An 18,450-nucleotide genomic window follows, 5' to 3' on the forward strand; every position below is an offset into this window, starting at 1 on the left:
AAAATCATCTTTTTTCCATTAAAAAGGTAGTATATATTTTAATTTGTTTACAAAGGCCAACTTTTGGATGTTGAAATTACATTACATTTAAATAGCAACAAGATATCCAGCCGTCTGGCACAGAGGCCGAAACACTCGTTAGAAGGCACACAAAAAAAACACATCAGCACTGAGACAATCTGTAAAGTAGTAAAGCGGTACAGTAACTGATAGTAAGCACTGAGTGTGTGTGCTGGATGTAGTACCAAGGAGCCCGAAGGAGGTCCCTAATGTCACGACTTGAGGCCCAAATATCTGTAGTTTAATTGAAGTTGCATCTCCCTGAGCTCCACGTGGTGTCGGAGTCCAGTGGAGCTCTTAAGTGGAGGTGAACCATGAAAGCAGTGGCTCGTATGTTGGTGGCCTCATGGGACTCTGGGTATGAAGCTGTGCACTAAACACAGAACAGTTTACTAGACACAACAAAATATATATGAAAACAAGACCCAGGTTATCAAACCTCATCCACTAATCAAAGTTCAGTATTTGGTTCGTCCCGCCAGGAGCCGCCGGGACATTAAGCTCTGGTCATGGTACTGGATCCACAACAGGCTGGAAAGTACATCAGTGCTTAGTATCAACTGGTAATTAACAGCTATACTTTGTAGTTATCAAGATATAAAGTTTCACCCCTTTTGAAGTACATAAAAAACAATGACTATGATGTCATACAAGACGTGAACTGGAGATGCCCGTCAATATTTAGCTCTTTAAAGAGTAGTTTCACATGTTGGAACAGACCCTTGTTGGTTGTTAGATAAGAGAATGTGTTAACTGGTGAAGATGAAGCTACAGCCAGGAGTTGTTAGCTTAGCATTAAGATTGTGTCACTCAATCCAATCCACCAAACTTTCCATGTCTTACTTGAATATCCTCACACAAAAAAAAGGCAGAGTGAGAGTGACAGGTTGTTTCCTGGGGTTCAGGACGTAACCGACCCGGCGGCGGCGGGACGGTTTTCGTGTTTGCCTTCGGACAGCGCCGGCCTCACGCAAAGCATCAATACGCAATCAATGATTATGAGAAAAGTACATTTTATAAAACACAAAATACACCAATACGTCATTGAAATGTAGAAATATTACCAGTTTGGCAGTGTTCTGTGAATAAATGCATTTAGGTAAAAGTATATATTTATATATGTTTATATATATATATTGAAATGAAATATTACTCTTTGCTATTTGAAGGTTTAGTTCTGTTCTTGACAGAGTAGCAGGAGTCCTCAGGCACCGCTGCGTGGAGTTCGGTAGATGTTCTCCACAGTGAGCGCCGCAGAACGCTGCGGTTCTGCTCTCGTCTTGTCTTTCGTTGCAGTCGTCCTCAAATAGCCCTTACAAACAGACGCGCAGCTAGCGGGGCGAGGGAGGAGGGAGAGAGGGGGGAGGGAAGGGAGGTGCTCTGTGAAATACTCGGGCCAGTCGCAGCCCAGACGACATCGGACTACGGCCTCAGATCTCCATCTGTTTGCCGTCTAGTGTTCTACGTTGATTTGCTTTGCCGTTTTGTCGCAGTGCCGGGTTTCTGTGTGTAAACTTCCTGGACAGCGTAGCGCATAAATCCCACCACCAAAAAATGGTTGCATCCAAAGGCTTTTTTTTTTTTTTGTGTGTTGCTGCAAAACCTAAAATACCACAATGCAAAGTGTAGCTTTTTCTCCTGAGATGACAGATGTGTAAAATTAGTGAAATCATTAAGAATAAAAGATGATTTGTTCTAAAGCTATCTGTACGGAAGCCTCGGGAGGAAAGTGAGGACTTTCTTTTGATGTCAAAAGTCTGATCTTATTTTTTTTCCCATTAACCTTTTAGAGTTCCGGTCGGTTCATCTTTAGTAAACACGTTCATGTTTTCTTCCAGGTTTTAATATCTCCACGCGCTATAAACAAACAGTGTGGATTTGTTGTGTGATCAAAAGTTAAGCCACAGAAAGTTCACCATGAGGACAACAAACACTTTGAGTCAGAACATGGACGTAAAGTCATGTGACCGAAATGAGGATTACAAAAAAAACACTATTAATTTAACAATTAGGAAATTTAGAGAGATAATTTTGGCCAAAACTATTTTTTCAAGCACAGGAGAGAAAACTATTTAGATCAGACAAAATGGATCCCAGGATGTATTCGCTTTCCCCTCCAGGCTTCCGTAGTTCTACTTATGTGATTTTTTTTTAAAACTATCAAGTGCAAAACAGTCGAGAAGTTAATGAAAGCTTCTCAGTTCTGTGAATAATCATCTTTTTTTTTTTCCTTCTTTTTTCTTTCACCAAAGTGTGACAGAAAGGCGAACTGAGATCACTGGTAATGAAGCTTACAAAGCTACAGATGTTCAACTAACTCAATCTCAATAATGCCACCAAACAAACTCTTCAAAATGTCTGAACGAGAAAGAGAAAGGCAGTACCCGAGCAATAAAACACACGATTTCAAGAACTGTTCTGAACTGTGGAGCGGCGGAAGAAAAGCATCCGGAGCTTTTTCTTCTTCTTTCTTTTTTTTTTAAACCGTCCGCAACATCTTGGCTAAGGTGCTCAGTGTGTGTTCACAAGGCAGGTTTAAAGCAGTGATATATTAGTAAAGCTATGTGCGGAAAATACATTTCACTTCATTTACATGAGGAGTTAGTCAAATAAAAAAAGAAAGAAAAGAAAACAAATTTACACTGTACAATACATCAATTCTATCTAAAGAGAGACTCGGGTAGTGAAAGGTGTAGAAATACTGGTGCTGTCGAGTCTAAAACTGGTCGGAGAGGAGGTCACACAGTCGCTGGGACACAGACTCCCTGCTGGTCCGGAGGGTGAGGCGGTACATCTGAAGAGGAAACGCACAGTTACGCACCAACGATACAAAGGTTCAATACGAGCATGAGTCTGTGTGTGTGTGTGTCTGTGTGTGTGTGCGGCTTTACCTCGGCTTGTCCGTTGGGCTCCAGTCTGAGGAGGCAGCCCACCTGAGTGCTCTTAGTGTGAATGACTCCGGATCCCACAAAGTTTGTGGGATTGGGATCCACCCCGTCCAGCAGAGCGACGCCAAAACCTAAGATCTAGGAAATACGTCACAGAAGAGATATTTGCGTTCAGACGGCTGCTTTGGCATCAACAAGTACTTCATCTTATCCGGTGTAAACCGGTAACAATGGCCTCCCCGTGGACCACCGCCCGCCAGCTGGTGATGGCAACAATCCGTTCATGTTGACGAGGTCCTCATGTATATAAATCTATAGCATTCATTCTGTTGATGCACGTTTCCCTTACGGTAACTAAATAGTTGGACAAAACAACAAACAGCATTGCCATGTTTTTTTTAATAGAAAAGCTGCGATAAATTCAGCTTCATAAACCATCAACTCCTTCACACAGATTCGCTCAATAAACAGTCACGCGTATGAGACGTGTTTCTGTCTTTACCTTGGCATTGGTAACGTCTGTGTCCATCGGGTGTCTGGCTTTGAAGATTGTCTGAACCTCTTGCTGAGGACTGAGAGACAGAAGAGAGTCAGTTATCTCCGGGAGCACAGGGAGAGGAGATGTCGCTCACTGACGAAAATCATAAGCTGGCGACTGAAACAACACACAGACCTTGTTGAAAGCAGTTTCAGGGAGGAACCATCTTCTATTTTCCAAACTACACTGGCCAATTGGCATTGAAGGAAGGAGGCGTGCACGACTCACGGATGAGAGGCTCGTGTTTATTGTTTCGGGCTAACCGATACGGCTAGCTCACCTAGCGCCACCGAGCTAGCTGGTGTTACAGCTCAGCCGAGGAGGACGCCCTTTATGTTTACATCTTGCGCTGTGATGAGCACACCAAAACTAATCGAGATTGATAAAAAGCACTACAGGTATGAGCACTAATGTGTATTTTACATTTTCGGGTGAGCCGTCCCTTTAAGAACTGCACTTTCGATACCGGCCGCTGCTGACATCACCGACAAAAGACCATTGAGCAATAAAACACTAAATCTAACGTTGGTGCGTTGATAATGTAAATTGAGCCTTACAGTCCGAGCTGTTTCCAGCGCTGGAAGAAGTCTTCGGATGTCATCTCTGTGGGCTGGAAAAACTTGTTGAGCATCACGGGGAGTTTCACGGCAATGTTCTGAAGAGCTCCGCCGTATCTGTTTGCACACGCGGCGAGAAATTAGCATATGGAACTGAGCTAAAAGTATGAAGAAGAACAACAACAACAAAGTACGAGTCTACCGACCTGAACTGGATGTCGAGCACCGGTGCGTCTGTGAAATCCGACAGACACTCGATGTTGAGGATCTGCTGGAGCTGAGCCCCGCCTTCTACCGTGGGGTCGACCGGCTTGGCGTGGATATTCAGCTGTGGAGACGGCGGGGTCAAGGATTCTACGGAAAGTTGAATGACACGAGCGAGCATCTCAGCCTACGTGCCACAGCTTTTTTTGTTGTTGATCTAGCCACGAGTGCGAGGCTGGAACGGGCCAGTCAGGTCTGGGACAAGAAGCTAACGAGCAGCGGTTAATTAAGGATATGAGTCTTGAGGGCGTCACTGCTGGTGACCGATGACGTGAAGCTGAGGAACTGGGTGGAGGTCTTGTTGCCGAAGAACACGTACATGCGACCTGTGGGACAGGAAGGAAACCATCTTTGAGTTCAATCTTTAAAAAAAGGAGTGATCAGCATCCACCACATTGAAACTGATAGAAACCCTTCTGTCAGAAACGGCGTTAAAAAAAGTGGTGAGGTCTGAGGAGCTCAACACATTGGAGGCATTACTGTCGGAGAGCTGCTCACCCAGGTTCTGCCTGTACTCAGACTTCAGTCCGATCTGCAGCAGCTGGTTCTCAAAGATAACGCCGTTGTTCTTACAAACGAACCTGGAATTCACAAGCACACAGTCACAAATGTACAACGAAGAACTCGGGGAATTTGTCAGTCGATGGCAGTTCTGTTTTTGTACTTTTTGTTTCAAATGTAAATTAAAGAGAAAAGGTGCCAGAGTGCATAAAATAAAAGCATTGAAGTAGACTACTGCAGCTTATTTATCAAAAGGGACCAAAGGAGGATCCACTGAACCCCCTAAAAGTTTGTTAAACTGGCTCCTGGACTATTTCCATTGTGCAAAAGTGGCTCGAAAGGAAAAGAAAGTATCCCGAATTACCAGCCTACGGTTGTTTGCCTTCCGCCAACCAGTTAAGTTACATCACATCAATTAATTTTATCCTATCAAGACATCAGTGTATGGATAATTGAGGCCAACTTTTATTTTTTGGAGGTCACGGTGACCTTTAACCACCAAATTGTAATCAGTTCATCAGCACAAGAGGATGTCTTTGGGAACGCAAGATCCTGTGAGTTTGGAGTTTGATCCTTCCTAGTATCTCGGGCCTCTGCACTATGAATTTTGACCATTATTTCACTGAATGTGTCTCTTGTGTGTCCTCCAGCTGTCCCTGTAACACTAGGATTACTCCACAGCACGTGAAACCACACTTTCTGCTAATTTTTGCCAAATAAAGCTCACAGCGCCGCGCGCCCACCTGGAGAAGTTCTCCTCAGACACGTCGTGGGACGCAGGGCGGGAGCTGTCGGACATGACGTCAACCAGGAGGCTGGCTCCTGCTGAGGGGGCGGAGTTTAGATTCAGCAGGTCTGTGAAGGGGTGGGCAGAACCCTGGGAGAGAAACGTAAAAAAAAGAAAGAAAACCACGTTAACGTACAGCATCTACATACAACAAACAGAAGTGTTTAGCTTTTGATACATTTAATACGAGTTCAAAGTGCAAGGCTAGATACAATCCCATAATAATACATTTAATTCCCTGCTTTCTAAAGCTCAAAATCAAACTCGAGCTTGAATTCCCTTTGTGTGAAATAAAGTGTGTACTATAATGACGCTACAGCTATCTGTTAGTGACGCCCTGCCAGGTTCTGTGAGGCGCTACTGGCTGAAGAACGTCATCATGTGTGTTGATTTGAGGTCGAACGCTTCTGAAAACGAGACCGAAAAGGTTTGCGGGAAAAAAAACGCACACAGAAAAAACAAATCATTGATTTTGAAAATCACTACAGTGTTGTATTATGTTGACACTTGTGTCACTACGTGTGTCGCTTCGAAAACATTCAACGCTGGGCTGTTCAGTTTCTATTCCGCCAACACAAAACAGGCGGACGCTGCTTAACCCCGGCGTCAGGTTACCAAGAGAAGACACGCCCCGTCCCGTCTCTTTGTGTGTTGCGTTTGTCCACGTTGTGGAGATGAGACGTTGTGTGTTTGCGACGGCAAGAAGAACATAAACACCCTTTGCGGCGCGTAGTTCTGTGACTTCAGCCGCCTCTTTTGACGTTATTGCAGTGCAGCGTGTGGTGACGCAGAAGAAAGTAAAATAAGATTTGACAAAACCGACTAAACCCAAAGCTCTTCGGTGCTGGTTAGTGTAAACAAGAGAGAAGTAAGTGGAAAGAACATGGAGGACTAATATCACGTGGGATTAATAAGAGACAAAAGTGGCTGCCTTATTATGCAACTCATCACAGGATGTGTCTTTTCTAGCTAGCAGTGTACCATGGTCCCAGCAGAGAGCATGGTGGGACTAGAGGAGGCAGGGCGGGGTCTGTTGGTGGGGAGAAGGTCGGCCATCAGTGAAGGAGAAGACTGACGGAGAAAGAAAAGGAGGAACAGAAAGAAGAGGACAGAGGGGGGAGGACAGAGAAGGAAGGAGAGAAGACAAGTAAAGGTGAAGAACACAAAGATGCTGAAAGAATGTAACTTTGTGAGATTCAGGCTTGTTTTCCGAATGCATGCGACAGTCCAACACATTCAGAAATCTTTAAAGCGTGCTCATTTGTGTGAGGAACTAGTGACATAAAAGATCTTTGGTGTAAAAAAAAAGCTCAGCCCTACCGGTCGGATATCATTCAGCTACTTTCACAGCTCCACCGCGGGGTTTACCTTGTTGGTGCTTTCAGCGTTGTCGCTGTGCTCGACGTTGCCGTTGCCATTCCACCGGGTGTCGTCGACGTCGGGCAGGTTGCTCGGGCCCTTCTTCTTCTTCAGCTTCGCCAGGATGGATGACTCTCTCTCTGGGAATGGGGGCATCTCTTCTAAGACCGTGGCCTGTGAAGAAAGAGAGAGGGGGGGGAGTCAATACTGTGAAGGCCGATAATACAACTCCTCCACCCTGAAACGTCTCACATGGAGTTGTGTCTGTGAAAGCTTGAGCGTGTGCGAGACTGTCAAGTGTGATCAGTGTTTCAACCCCAGCTCACGCACCAATATGTCGGTGCTGGCGATGCAGCTGAGCCTCAGGTACTCGATGGCCCTCTGCTGCAGCTCCACGTCGGCGTTGCGGAGCTGGCTGTCGGAGCGCAGGACCTCTTGGATCGTGGCCTTCACTTCGGGGAACAAGTTGATGAACTTGATGTAGGCCGACAGCAGCAGCGCCCGAGTCGGCACAGAGCACAGGTGGAACTTGGAGTGGAGGAGGTCGAACTGGACCAGAGGGCTGAATGGAAGAGAGGGGGCGGGGGGAGAGGACATGATTGGTTGAGGCAACCCCGGAGCTGAAACATGAACTGAACTCAAAATAATATTGGATTGCGTTTACCTGGATCGCGAGTCACCCGCAATAAGGTTGCCAAACTCTCCCAGGATGTAACCGCCCACCTTGAGCAGGTTCTCGTGGCAGGCGGGAGACTGCAACGCCTACGGGTGTAAACAGAGAAGGACGACGTTAGGAATGCACGCGGCTACCTGACTGCAGGTGTGATTTCAGAGTGGTGGTGAGCAGCCAGCCAACACTGTCCAGCAACGGGGATACGATCCTCACTTGCTTCCCAATGGCGAGGTTTTTTGAGGATTTCTTAGTTTAGAAATCGGGCTAAAAGTGTCTCGTATGGTTATTGTTGCTTTTGAAAAGAAGAAAAAATCAATGTAGTCGATCTAGTACTATTGAGTATTGATAATGTATATTTGTAAAGGAATTTGCTACAAAGCTGTGCATTAACAAAAAAGGGCATCCCAGCTTGATTTCAATGGCTTCCAATAATATTTTTGAATGACTCACTTGTTATTCGTGAGGTTCAAGTGTTATTTAACAGAGCCACCATGAAGCTGGAGCATCCAGAGCAAAAAAGGGCAATATTTAGCTGATACCTATCCATTCAAAAAATAAAACACAGCTCAGGACATTCATAGTTCCTGCACTACTGAAGAAGGACTGAATGTTAAATGTGCACCAAAAAGAGAAGATGGTGGACGACTGCCCTATGGGACTGATCCCATGTATAGATTTACACATGTTGAAGCCAATTCCCACGGCTTTCAACACCGAGGAGCCATCACACAAAATCCAAAATCTTCACCTCAAAGACGGTCTTGGCCGCGTAGCCCTGGACCTCGTCTCGGTTTATGACGATCTGGATGACGCGGTACCACACCTCCTCGCTGACGTAGTCGCCGGCCATGCGGATGAGGTTGAGAATGGTGTCCACGTACCAGGTGTAGTCCACGGCGTACTTCTCTGCCAGGATCGCCACCTTGAGCACCTGCGGGGCGAAAAAGCAACCGTGTGAGGACGGGAGCCGCGCACAGAGGGGACGGGGGTGGGGGGGCGAAAGGTGCACGGGCCTGAGCCGGGGACCCACTATCTCCTCTCGGATCGAGTAGTCGGCGTTCTCCAGGTAGCTCAGCATCTCCGCCACGATCTGCTTGGCGTTGCTGCGGTCGCACATGGCGTAGAGCAGGTCCACGGCCCGCTGGCGGACGCTCACGTCTCGCTCCGTCTGGACGGAGGAAAAAAACAAAACAGGAACAGAACGTGTGAAAAGACGTCTCCTCGGCTACTTAAACGCCAATGTGGCCGATTGTAATGAACAAATCGCTGAATTAAATCCAGGCTGTTGCAAATTAGGGTAAATCATGGCTTTAAGTATGCCAAGATAGAAATATTTTGATTATTCAGATGTGCTTTTCGTATGAGAGACAAACAAAAAGACTTGAGTAAGAAATGTTCATTCGTGTCGTAGACAACCAAAATGTGGATTAAGTTGAATTATCATGAATATAAAATAAATTGACCAACAACTATACGAGCTGTGACTCATTTTATGTAAAACTGTGACATTGGAGTGATGATTTAACTTCTGGAGATGGAATGATGGAAGATTCTCACAGTATGTTAACCATCTCAGAAAATGTCCTAATTTCATGGAAAATTATATTACGCTATTATTATATTACTGCTATGATCAATGACCCTCAATGGAATAAGAACAGAGTTATAATGAACAAATTAAAGAAGGAACGTAGCCTGGATTCAACAACTTCCAGTTTTAAGGCGATAGACACTACACCGTTACACTATTTTAGTATTAAAAAGAATTTATGAATCCTTCATAGAGCAAAAACTTCACTCATTCACTTGTTTTTAAAAGTAACTATCAATTAAGTGATCACACATAACCACAAAATAAAGGTGTAGAACAATCCCGGCGTCACTTTTGAGCCTCCATAGCCCCCTTACCGGTCAGACCCATCAGAAGACTCACAGCGGAGAGGAGGACTCACCTTCAGAGCGTTGATCACGGTGTCTATGTGCGTCTTCACCGCCTCGTGGGAGAACTCGGAGCTCGCCAGCGTGCACATGCTCTCCAAGGCCAAATAACGGAGATTGGTCTCCCTGTGCTGCAGGAACTGGCCCAGCTGGTTGCAGGCTCGTACCAGCAGTGTGGGCTCGCTGCAACGGACCAGACAAATAAAGGCCCGCGCACATTTCAACTTCCAAAACAAACAAACCCGGCGCTACGCGACACTGGAGCTAACGGCGGCTGAGTTTGCTCTGAGACCGAGATGAGAAGTCCAAAAGGTTAAAAGCTTCTTGGCGTTTTTAATGCAGCGTTAAAGTCCGGTGGCTCCAGAAGGACTGATAACTAACCACAGACGCAGCATGTCGGAGGCAAAAAGGGTTCGCTTAACCCTAGAAAACTAACGTCCGGTGATTTGCACCCGAGCGATCGTTGTCACGTTATTTTGTGTTGCGTGGTTCTTTGTGTAGCTTCATGCTGCTCAATGACGTTATTGAAGGTGGGCGTGTCTGAGTGAAGGTGGGCGTGTCTTCCTGCTTCCTACTACAGGTACGTGATCGGTTGATTTTCACCCGACATCAGTGTGAACGTTATCTGGATGAGTTTTCTGGGAGACTTTTCCTTCACAGAACAAGACTCACATGTCACAGTAACGTGTGGACCAAATAACAAGCTCATAGCTCCTGTATTTATATTTTTTATTGAAGATTCCCTAATTTTTTACCGGATTTTGAGCCTTTTTTCAGCGTCTCCCCGTGATACTTGTTTTTCGTTTTATGAGAAGTTCTATAGGGTAAAATAAAAGAAGAGTACTTCAACTCGCCTTGTCTTGTTGTATTTGAATACATTTCGATGAGAAGTATGTTTTATCGGCTACATTATATCGGGTGAAATTCACCAGACATTAGTAATAGTGTGACTATTTTGAACGTTAGTGTACTATGGTTAAAGCAAATAAAGAAATTCCCCATAACATGATTTTCCTCGACTAGAACGTGGCCTACCTGTCGTGGTGGATAATGAGGGCGATGGCTTCAAACAGAACTGCGTTCTTTGCGTTGGAGTGCTGGACTTTCTTGGACTTGGGCGGCTCCTGGGCTTTGTTGAGGATGGTCTCCAGACACTCAGTCAGACGGCTACGCAGCGCCGCATCCTCTGCAGCCATAGCAATATTTGTATTTTTATATTAACCATGAATCACTGTTTCATTACAAAGAAAGACATTACAAACTTCAATGCCCATTTTGCTGGATTTCTGCTGGGTGTCTCACTAAACTCCTCATTATCCTAAAGAATGAGATAAACTGATATGTCGTTAACTCAAAGCTCACACCATTGGTTGGTTTTTATTTGGTGCCCTATTCGACTTTTCTACTCTGGCGCCATCTGGTGTCAGAGATCACCTCATGCGACTGCATTCCATGCTCAGAAATGGAAACGATGACAACCGTTTTCTACAACACTTCTAAGGGAATGAACAGCTCACAAGGCTGACGGCGTCGTTTACAGGACAAGTTAGGCTCCCTTTCTGAGAGAGCAAGACGAGCAGATCATTATCAACCTCACGTCTGTGTGTTAAGTACAAAAGAGGAAGCGGTGTTTAGCCTAGCTTAGCAAAAAGACTGCCGGTAGGGGTACATATAGTGGATCGTCCAACACCGCCAACACCGCCTCACTGACAAGATGCTCAATGAGACAAAAAAGTTATGAGTCTCTATTGAAAGATTTCTGGGAAACAATGTTATTCAAACTGTAAACGTGCACAGACAGGACTGCACCATACCGGGTGGAGTGTAGCACTGCAGCAGGCGCAGCAATTTGACGGACAACCACGGCGCGGCAACAAAGTAGTAAGTGTAGTCCTGGAGGTCGATGGACGCCGAGGTCACGATCTGGACAAGCGGGAAAAAGAGAACGCATTGGTGCGTCGTCGGAATTGAATCATTTCAAGATCACCGTGTGAGGTTTGCAGAAAGAGACCCACCCTGCTGAGCCTGGCCACCGCCAGAGAGATGGAGGTTTTGAAATCCTCTGGACTCTTCTGGGCTAGAGTGGTAATGAGGCTGGCGGCCGCCGTCACCACTCCCTAACAACACACAAAGATTACAGACACATGACTCCATCAACCTGGGGAACCGTTTCAGGTTCACAGATATTAAGAGCGTCAGATACAGACAAACACTACATACTAATTTTATACAATATGTTCTGCATTCTTATCATCAGTGTACCATTTTTAGCAGTTAGTACAACTTTGAACAGAAAATGATAGAGCGTGCTTGTGTTTTCCAGCAGTGAGCAACTACGAACATGCCATTGTGGCACACCAGCACACATATTTAGTATGCATACTGTCTGATTTGAATTTACTTTGTTTTGTCGGTCTGTAACGGCTCACACATTGGCTGCAGTCCGGCGCACGCAGCTGCACGCGGAATTCACGGTATGTCGACAGAGGCACATAATGAGTAACCAAAGTTCACAAGCTGAGGAGTGTACCGAGTGTGTGCTGAAGCTAGCGTAGCGAGCTTGATTGGCGTGCGAGTCGGTAACAAACCAGAGACGGAAGACTCATGGAAAAGACGAGGACAGTGTGTGTGTGAAGTCAGCGCAGCGATTTTAGGATTTGTAGCCTTTTGGGAGTAAATGTTTCTTATTTTTCATAATAAAATAGTGTAAGTGGGCAAAATGATACTCCAGTGCCGGGCAAAAGGACTGTGTCTGTTTGTGTCCCTACGGTCTGTTCAGAATAAATTTAAAAGAAGTATATCTTTATGCAACTTTATTTTCACCAAACACCGCATCATGACCCCTAAACCTCCGTTTACGAACCAAGCCGGGACCTCTGTGTACTGCCAGAGTCCGAGCAAACACAGGTATGTGCATCGTCTCACCAGGTGCTGATCATTGAGCAGATGGACCACTCGTGCCGTCCATTCCCCCATGGGTACGAGGTCAGGGGACGTCCTGTTGAGTCGTAGCAGACACAGCGCCGCACTCTGCTTCACGCTGTCCATCGTGTCCCTGTTGTGGGGCGGCAAGCACAAGACAACTTGATTCATCACAATCTAAAACATACGAATGGTCCAAATGAAAAGTTATAATCCTTAAGATTTTGGTTCTGTACTCCAAAGCTCATCGACAGTCTTAACGAGTCCAAAGCGGTTTTGAACAGCAAGGTTTAAGCGAAGATGCAGCTGTTAAACTTATTCACTGACTGTCCTCTGTTCTTAACACTGGGCGAGTGACTGATATTCAAATTATTGTGATTTAAATGCCATCGCCTACAATGAAAACCGCTCCATAAGAGGCCATTACAGAATGGAAAGACAGGGGGGAAGCTAATGCAGAAGAAATGCTGACATTAAAACTGAATTTGGTCTGAAATAATGGAAATCTTCAGGAGTTTAACTTAAAGTGATAGTTTAGATGTTTTTCTAAGTGGGTTCGTATAAGGTACTTATCCACAATTAGTGTTTTACAAACTGTCTACAGTTGACTTTGGTGAAACTGAACCCTTTCAAAACACCAAATTTAACCTTTCAATTAGTATTATCCCATCAAAATGTGCCACGATGGCTCCTTGAATGATGTATTTTTATGCTTCATGTGGACGGCGCACAGTCCCGACTTCTCAGAGATGTCAAAACCGGTTGAAATGTCACTGCGTTAATGTTCGTGTACGAACCCTGCCACCAAGATGCTGGGGATTTGAGACGCAAAAGCCTCGGCCATTTCTCTGCTGCCCACATTAGCAATGCAGTGCAGGGCGAGGTTCATGAAGGTCGGGTTGCGGCTGGTCAGGTCATTCTTGATGCCGTTGTTGATCAGGCGGATCAGGTCGCTGTTTGAGTTCACCAGCACGGAGATGAACAGGTAACCCTAGAAAGCAGAGCATGGATTCAGAGTGCGATTTCACCATACACAATTATTTTGTAATATTGGTTATTAGTCTCCGCCCCTCCTCACCAACATATTTTCCATGACAACTTTAGACACTCGATGAGCACGAGGACGAACTCACAATTTGTTTCTCCGTGTACTTGTTGGAGCTGAGGAGGTTGACGGCCTCCATGTGTCCGAAGTCGATGTCGTGGCCCAGAAGGAAGATAAAGAGCAGCTTGCAGACATACTTTTTTTTACTGTAGCCGTCTAGAGCCTTGTCTCCTATTCACACACGCACAGAAAAGTATGGATATGAACGTCTACATGAAGTTAAAAACACAGGGATTCAGTCTCTAAACAACCAAACCCTTGATTAATTGAAGAAAAGAAACTTTTAAATAATTTTTATGGTCAAATAATCAATTTGTGAATGAACACAGGCCAGAACGAGTGGGCACTGCGGGGCAGGAGGCGGCAGCTTCATTACGGAGCAAACTAATTATAGGCAGCGCGTAACAGGTGGCACAAGAAACAACACCAACAGAACGTTAATGCAGACATAAACCCTGAGGTGCGGGAACTTAGAAAAAGACAGCAAAAGCCATTATTATATCAATAACAACAATCTCTTGCAATTCGCTTTCTCGTTATAGATAGGAGTGCAACGTTCTTGTCCTATTGTGCCAAGTTCAAAGTAAATATGTAAATACTGTTAGGATCATCTGACCGAGATCATAAAATACAGTGTGATAAGAAAATAGTGGACAGCTGATGCAGCTGTGACACTCGTCATATTCAGTTGACGTTGTTTTTAAACAGCTTTGTGTCCGCCCTCCTAAAATAATCAAAACAATAATTAAACAATATAAAATAACTACAAATTATTCTACAAATCAGTCTTTTGAACTGGAGGCCATCCTGTACACTGAAGTGGAGCGAGCTGTGCTCACTTACCTTTAAATTTGGAGCGGATATTGGCCAGTTCTTTGTTTATCCTCTTAACCTCGGCCTCTTTACTTTTACCTGTAAACAGATGAAGACATTTGCCGCGTTACTTCGCGCTGCAATCACCTATCTGAATATCATACTTATTCCCCATTTTCACTGCTTCGTTTCTTTTTGTCGAACCAAGAGAAATAAAGTCCACTTGCTGTGTGTCGTCACAAAAAAAGAAAGAAAGAATGTGTAACTCAAGACAATGTTATGGCTACTTTGTGTGGTTTTGCGGAGTGCCGCAGGAATGAGTCCCTAAACTTTGAACTTAGTCAGCGATTTTTTTTGTTGCAGTTCCTTGGTCTGGAAGTTGAGGATTTTAAAAGGTTAGAAGTAAGGTCTGTGGTAAACACAAGCGATCATAACAATTTATTCTGAGATATAATCAATAAAACAAATGATCAGAGGATACTACTGCACCAATGGAAACGTTCTGTTGGCTTTTTGTCAAAGTAACCAGCAAGGTGTAGACGAAAATATACATATAATGCACCCCGCAATAAGGAGATCAATATCTTATTACTACGAGAACGTATGAGAGAATCGTCTTAGCATTACGAGGGAAAAAAAGATCTACAATCATGAATGCATACGTCGAACCTAAGGTCATGGGTTGTTGTGGCAGCAGGGACGTTCAGGAAATGGAAAGATGAGTCGAGTGATGTTGAGGAAAACTGATTGCGCTGCGCTGAGCAGATCCAACAGAGTTTATCTTCTGTGACAGTGAGCCTGCATTCACCAACCTCCTCTGCTTGGAAGCTGCACCAGCATGAAGTGGTGGTAAACATTTCTGGGTGGCGACGCTGGCGAGGCTACATACTGTGGCCATTGCACTGGAATTGCATAGCTATGGAAACAGTTTGGGCCCCAAGAGTGTGTGCCGACAAGACAACAAGCAGATCAGTGCAACCCTGATCTCGTGTTATGACGGGACATTCCCAACAAAACAGTGTCTGAGCAACGGTGACAGAAATACGTAAATCAAAACGATATTCACATCTTCTGAAGCCTCAAACCACGGAAGCAATAAAAGGCAAATTGAATCAGAGAAAGTCATCTCCATCTGTCATATTGGATATTGGATGGAGATGACTTTTCGCATTGTCCCTAAATCTTTTTTGTCCCCCCCTTACCTCTTCTCGCAATTACCCAGTAAAGATGTCATAATTACAAAAAGTTATTATAAAGCCATACAGATCCAAGCTATTTTCATTAACTAGTTTTTTTAATGTCCTTATAACACGATTATACATTAGAAGTATCGGATGTGCAATTGAACTATGTTATTTAACTAGTATCTACTTGAGCGCCATAAATCTGTGAATAATTTATACGATGCTTGGTGAACACTTGGGGAGAAGGGACACATTGGGCAACCTATTTGGCAACAGTCCCGCCATGTGTTGACATTGTTGTGTAGCATGACCCTTTCGGAGGTCTTCGGCGGGACGTCTAAACCGACCTTTGAGCTCTAGTTTACTAACTGGCCGGGTTTTTAAAGCCCACCGCGGAGGTTAATCGTTGAAAGATGTGCACGTCCTCTTGATGCTAACGCCACCTGAACTATTCCTCGCGAGGACTAAGCTAGCTAAACTGTCAGTTGACAACAACAACAACAACAAAAAGCGTTTCCGCTCACGTTGAAGTCCTCGCAGGAACCTATTAGTAAACTAAACTGACTCTATAAAAATGGCAGTTTGCGTGCATTATCTGGAGTTAGCTGCGCGGTCCACGCCCTTCTACGTGACGTTAGCAACTGGAGGCTAGCGGCTAGCAGCAGCTAGCTAGCTGGCTGGCTGGCTTGCCGAGTGGTCGTCCAAACCCCACTCCGGTAAATTAAACCCGTCATTGCGGGTATCGTGGGGACCGGACGCCGCCCCCCGGAGTGTTCCGGTAAACCACAGGTCACGCCGCTAATCCCCCCTCACCCCTTTCTCTCTTTGCGCCAGCTAGCTTCGTGGCTAGCCTAACCGAGAGCGGTCTGTGAAGGTGATAAACACAACTTACAGTTCCTGATATCAGAGATGAACACGGCCAGGCCACGCATCCCGTCCCCTTTAGAAACAGCAGGCATGTTGGTTCACTCCCCGCTAATGGGACGCGTTCTCTTCTGCGTGTCAAATAGTCCGGCTGTGCGGAGTAACTTTCTTTCAAAGTTTCCTAAGGCGGCTGGTAAGGCGCTGAGTCCGACAGGGAGCCCCGATATATGACGGAGAGCCGGAGACAGGAACCAGACAGGCTGCGGCCGCGTTCCGTACATCGTGCTCTCACCTACTGCGACCTAAAGGAGGGCCGCGTCCCGTACTTGTTTGTTTAGCCACTGGGGACTTTTACCTTGCAATCGCCGCAAAAATAAAATACAATACAATACATACAATTATTGTTGTCGTGTTTCCTCTTTGGTGAGTGCGAGGTGTTCACGCCATTAAAACTTTTAAATAAAAAATAAATATAGTCTACGTATATGGGGTACCTGTGTGTGTAAAGAAAAGCAATGCAATATATTCGAAGAAACAGATGACTAAAAATAAAATAACAGTAAGTGGATCAATACAAATAAATAAAGATTAGGCAGTCACAGAAGACACTAGCCAATTACGTGAATAAACATCAGTAGAGAAAGTGTTCAGATGCAGATCTTTTAGTAACAGTTCCACATTCATAACTTTACTTAAGCAAAAGTAAACTAGCATCGTTAACAATCCAATACATCGGTATTGTAGTATTTAGACTCGTTGGCCAAACTGTAATTTGTCTGTAAAATGAAAGTAATTCTGATTTATTTATTCATTTTCAAATAATCGTAGTGGAGTCCAAAGTGCATGACCTCAGGTATGCATTCATGATTGTAAATATTTTTTTCCTCGTAAATCTGAGACAGTTCTCTCATACGTTCTCGTAATAAGATATTGATTCACCACATCAAAGCTGCGTGGGCTTCACTGGCTGAAACGGGGAAGGAAGCCATTGGGAAAACAAGAACATAAATGTGTTGTGCGTCACAATATAACATACAGCTATGGTTGTACATTTCGGTCCCCACCACCCTAGTGCATTGCCATCCCGGCTGTGTCGGTCATCCATCGAGGCCACCTGCAGTGAGAGTGACATGTGTCTCTCGCTATAAGTATGATATGAAATGAGACGTTCCTCCCTCTCATGCGTTATCTGAAACTATGTCAACTCGGATGAACTGTGTGTGACGAGCATCTGCACAGTGTGCAACCTGGAACCTGCATTCAAGCTGCTTTTACCGACCAGAAGGACCACAGCTTTTATGCACTATTGCATTCTCTCTCCTCGTCTCCATCTGAGTTTCACAGGAGGAGGAGCCTTACTATCATTCCTTATTCAGAGAAGTGATCCACCTCTATATTTACGTGCTCTGCGTGAATTATCTCTAAACGGGGCCTGTGCGCTCTAATCGTGTAAGCAGACAGAGCAGATGGATCGCACCCTGAGATCGCTTTTCATTAAGCTTTCCAAAAGGAGCAGAGCTGCACCGATGGTCCGATTTACCTCTCAGAAAGAAAGAAAAAAACCCTCCAGGCTGCAGATAAGTTGCTCCTATAGAGAACAAACCAGCACCAGTGATTCTCTTCTCAAGAGGGCTGCTGGAGGTCAGATCCGGCTGTAAACGTGTTTTAATGCGCCAGGTCTCATATGGAGACTGGCTACTGTTTCGGACAAAATTAAAGAACCAGATGGAGACTTCCTGTCTCTCGCTGTAATTACAATTACTCATCATATGTGAAAATTGTGTGGGGAAAGCAAGCATGTGCCAGAGCAATGTGACAAAAATGACTTTGACATTGACCGATTGCTTTTGAGAACCCTGTTTTTGAGAATCCTGCCTGTTTTTGCAAAGCGTAAAGTTACTTATTTTTCACTTCCATCAGCATTTGGGTCCAAAGCTTGATCACCACATGACATTATCACTATAAAATAAACCAGAAGCCTCATGAACCGTGTGTTT

At 44.9% G+C, this 18,450-nt stretch overlaps 1 protein-coding gene across 2 annotated transcripts; it reads right to left on the reverse strand.

The window, feature by feature from the left end:
- Positions 1–4: 4 nt before the first annotated feature.
- On the reverse strand, positions 5–16,699 carry LOC137785080 (AP-2 complex subunit alpha-2-like). 2 transcript variants are annotated; one of them, XM_068576120.1, is made up of 23 exons: positions 16,482–16,699; positions 14,436–14,504; positions 13,621–13,763; positions 13,285–13,478; positions 12,491–12,620; positions 11,581–11,682; positions 11,380–11,488; positions 10,601–10,751; positions 9,580–9,748; positions 8,658–8,795; positions 8,376–8,558; positions 7,619–7,716; positions 7,285–7,516; positions 6,964–7,128; positions 6,577–6,666; positions 5,552–5,685; positions 4,806–4,888; positions 4,543–4,633; positions 4,250–4,372; positions 4,044–4,160; positions 3,451–3,520; positions 2,952–3,086; positions 5–2,854 (listed from the first exon to the last, which is right to left on the reverse strand). In XM_068576120.1, exons 1-23 carry the CDS (start codon positions 16,546–16,548, stop codon positions 2,777–2,779), a joined length of 2,871 nt encoding a protein of 956 aa, XP_068432221.1. In that variant the 5' UTR covers positions 16,549–16,699; the 3' UTR covers positions 5–2,776. The 2 variants fall into 2 exon arrangements, with proteins under 2 accessions (XP_068432221.1, XP_068432228.1); XM_068576127.1 differs by lacking the exon at positions 6,577–6,666.
- Between the last annotated feature and the right edge of the window lie 1,751 nt (positions 16,700–18,450).

The sequence above is a fragment of the Clinocottus analis genome, unplaced genomic scaffold (genome assembly GCF_023055335.1).
Source record: "Clinocottus analis isolate CAN_PGR_092001 unplaced genomic scaffold, fCliAna1.0.p SCAF_1, whole genome shotgun sequence".
Classification (NCBI taxonomy): Eukaryota; Metazoa; Chordata; class Actinopteri; order Perciformes; family Cottidae; genus Clinocottus; species Clinocottus analis.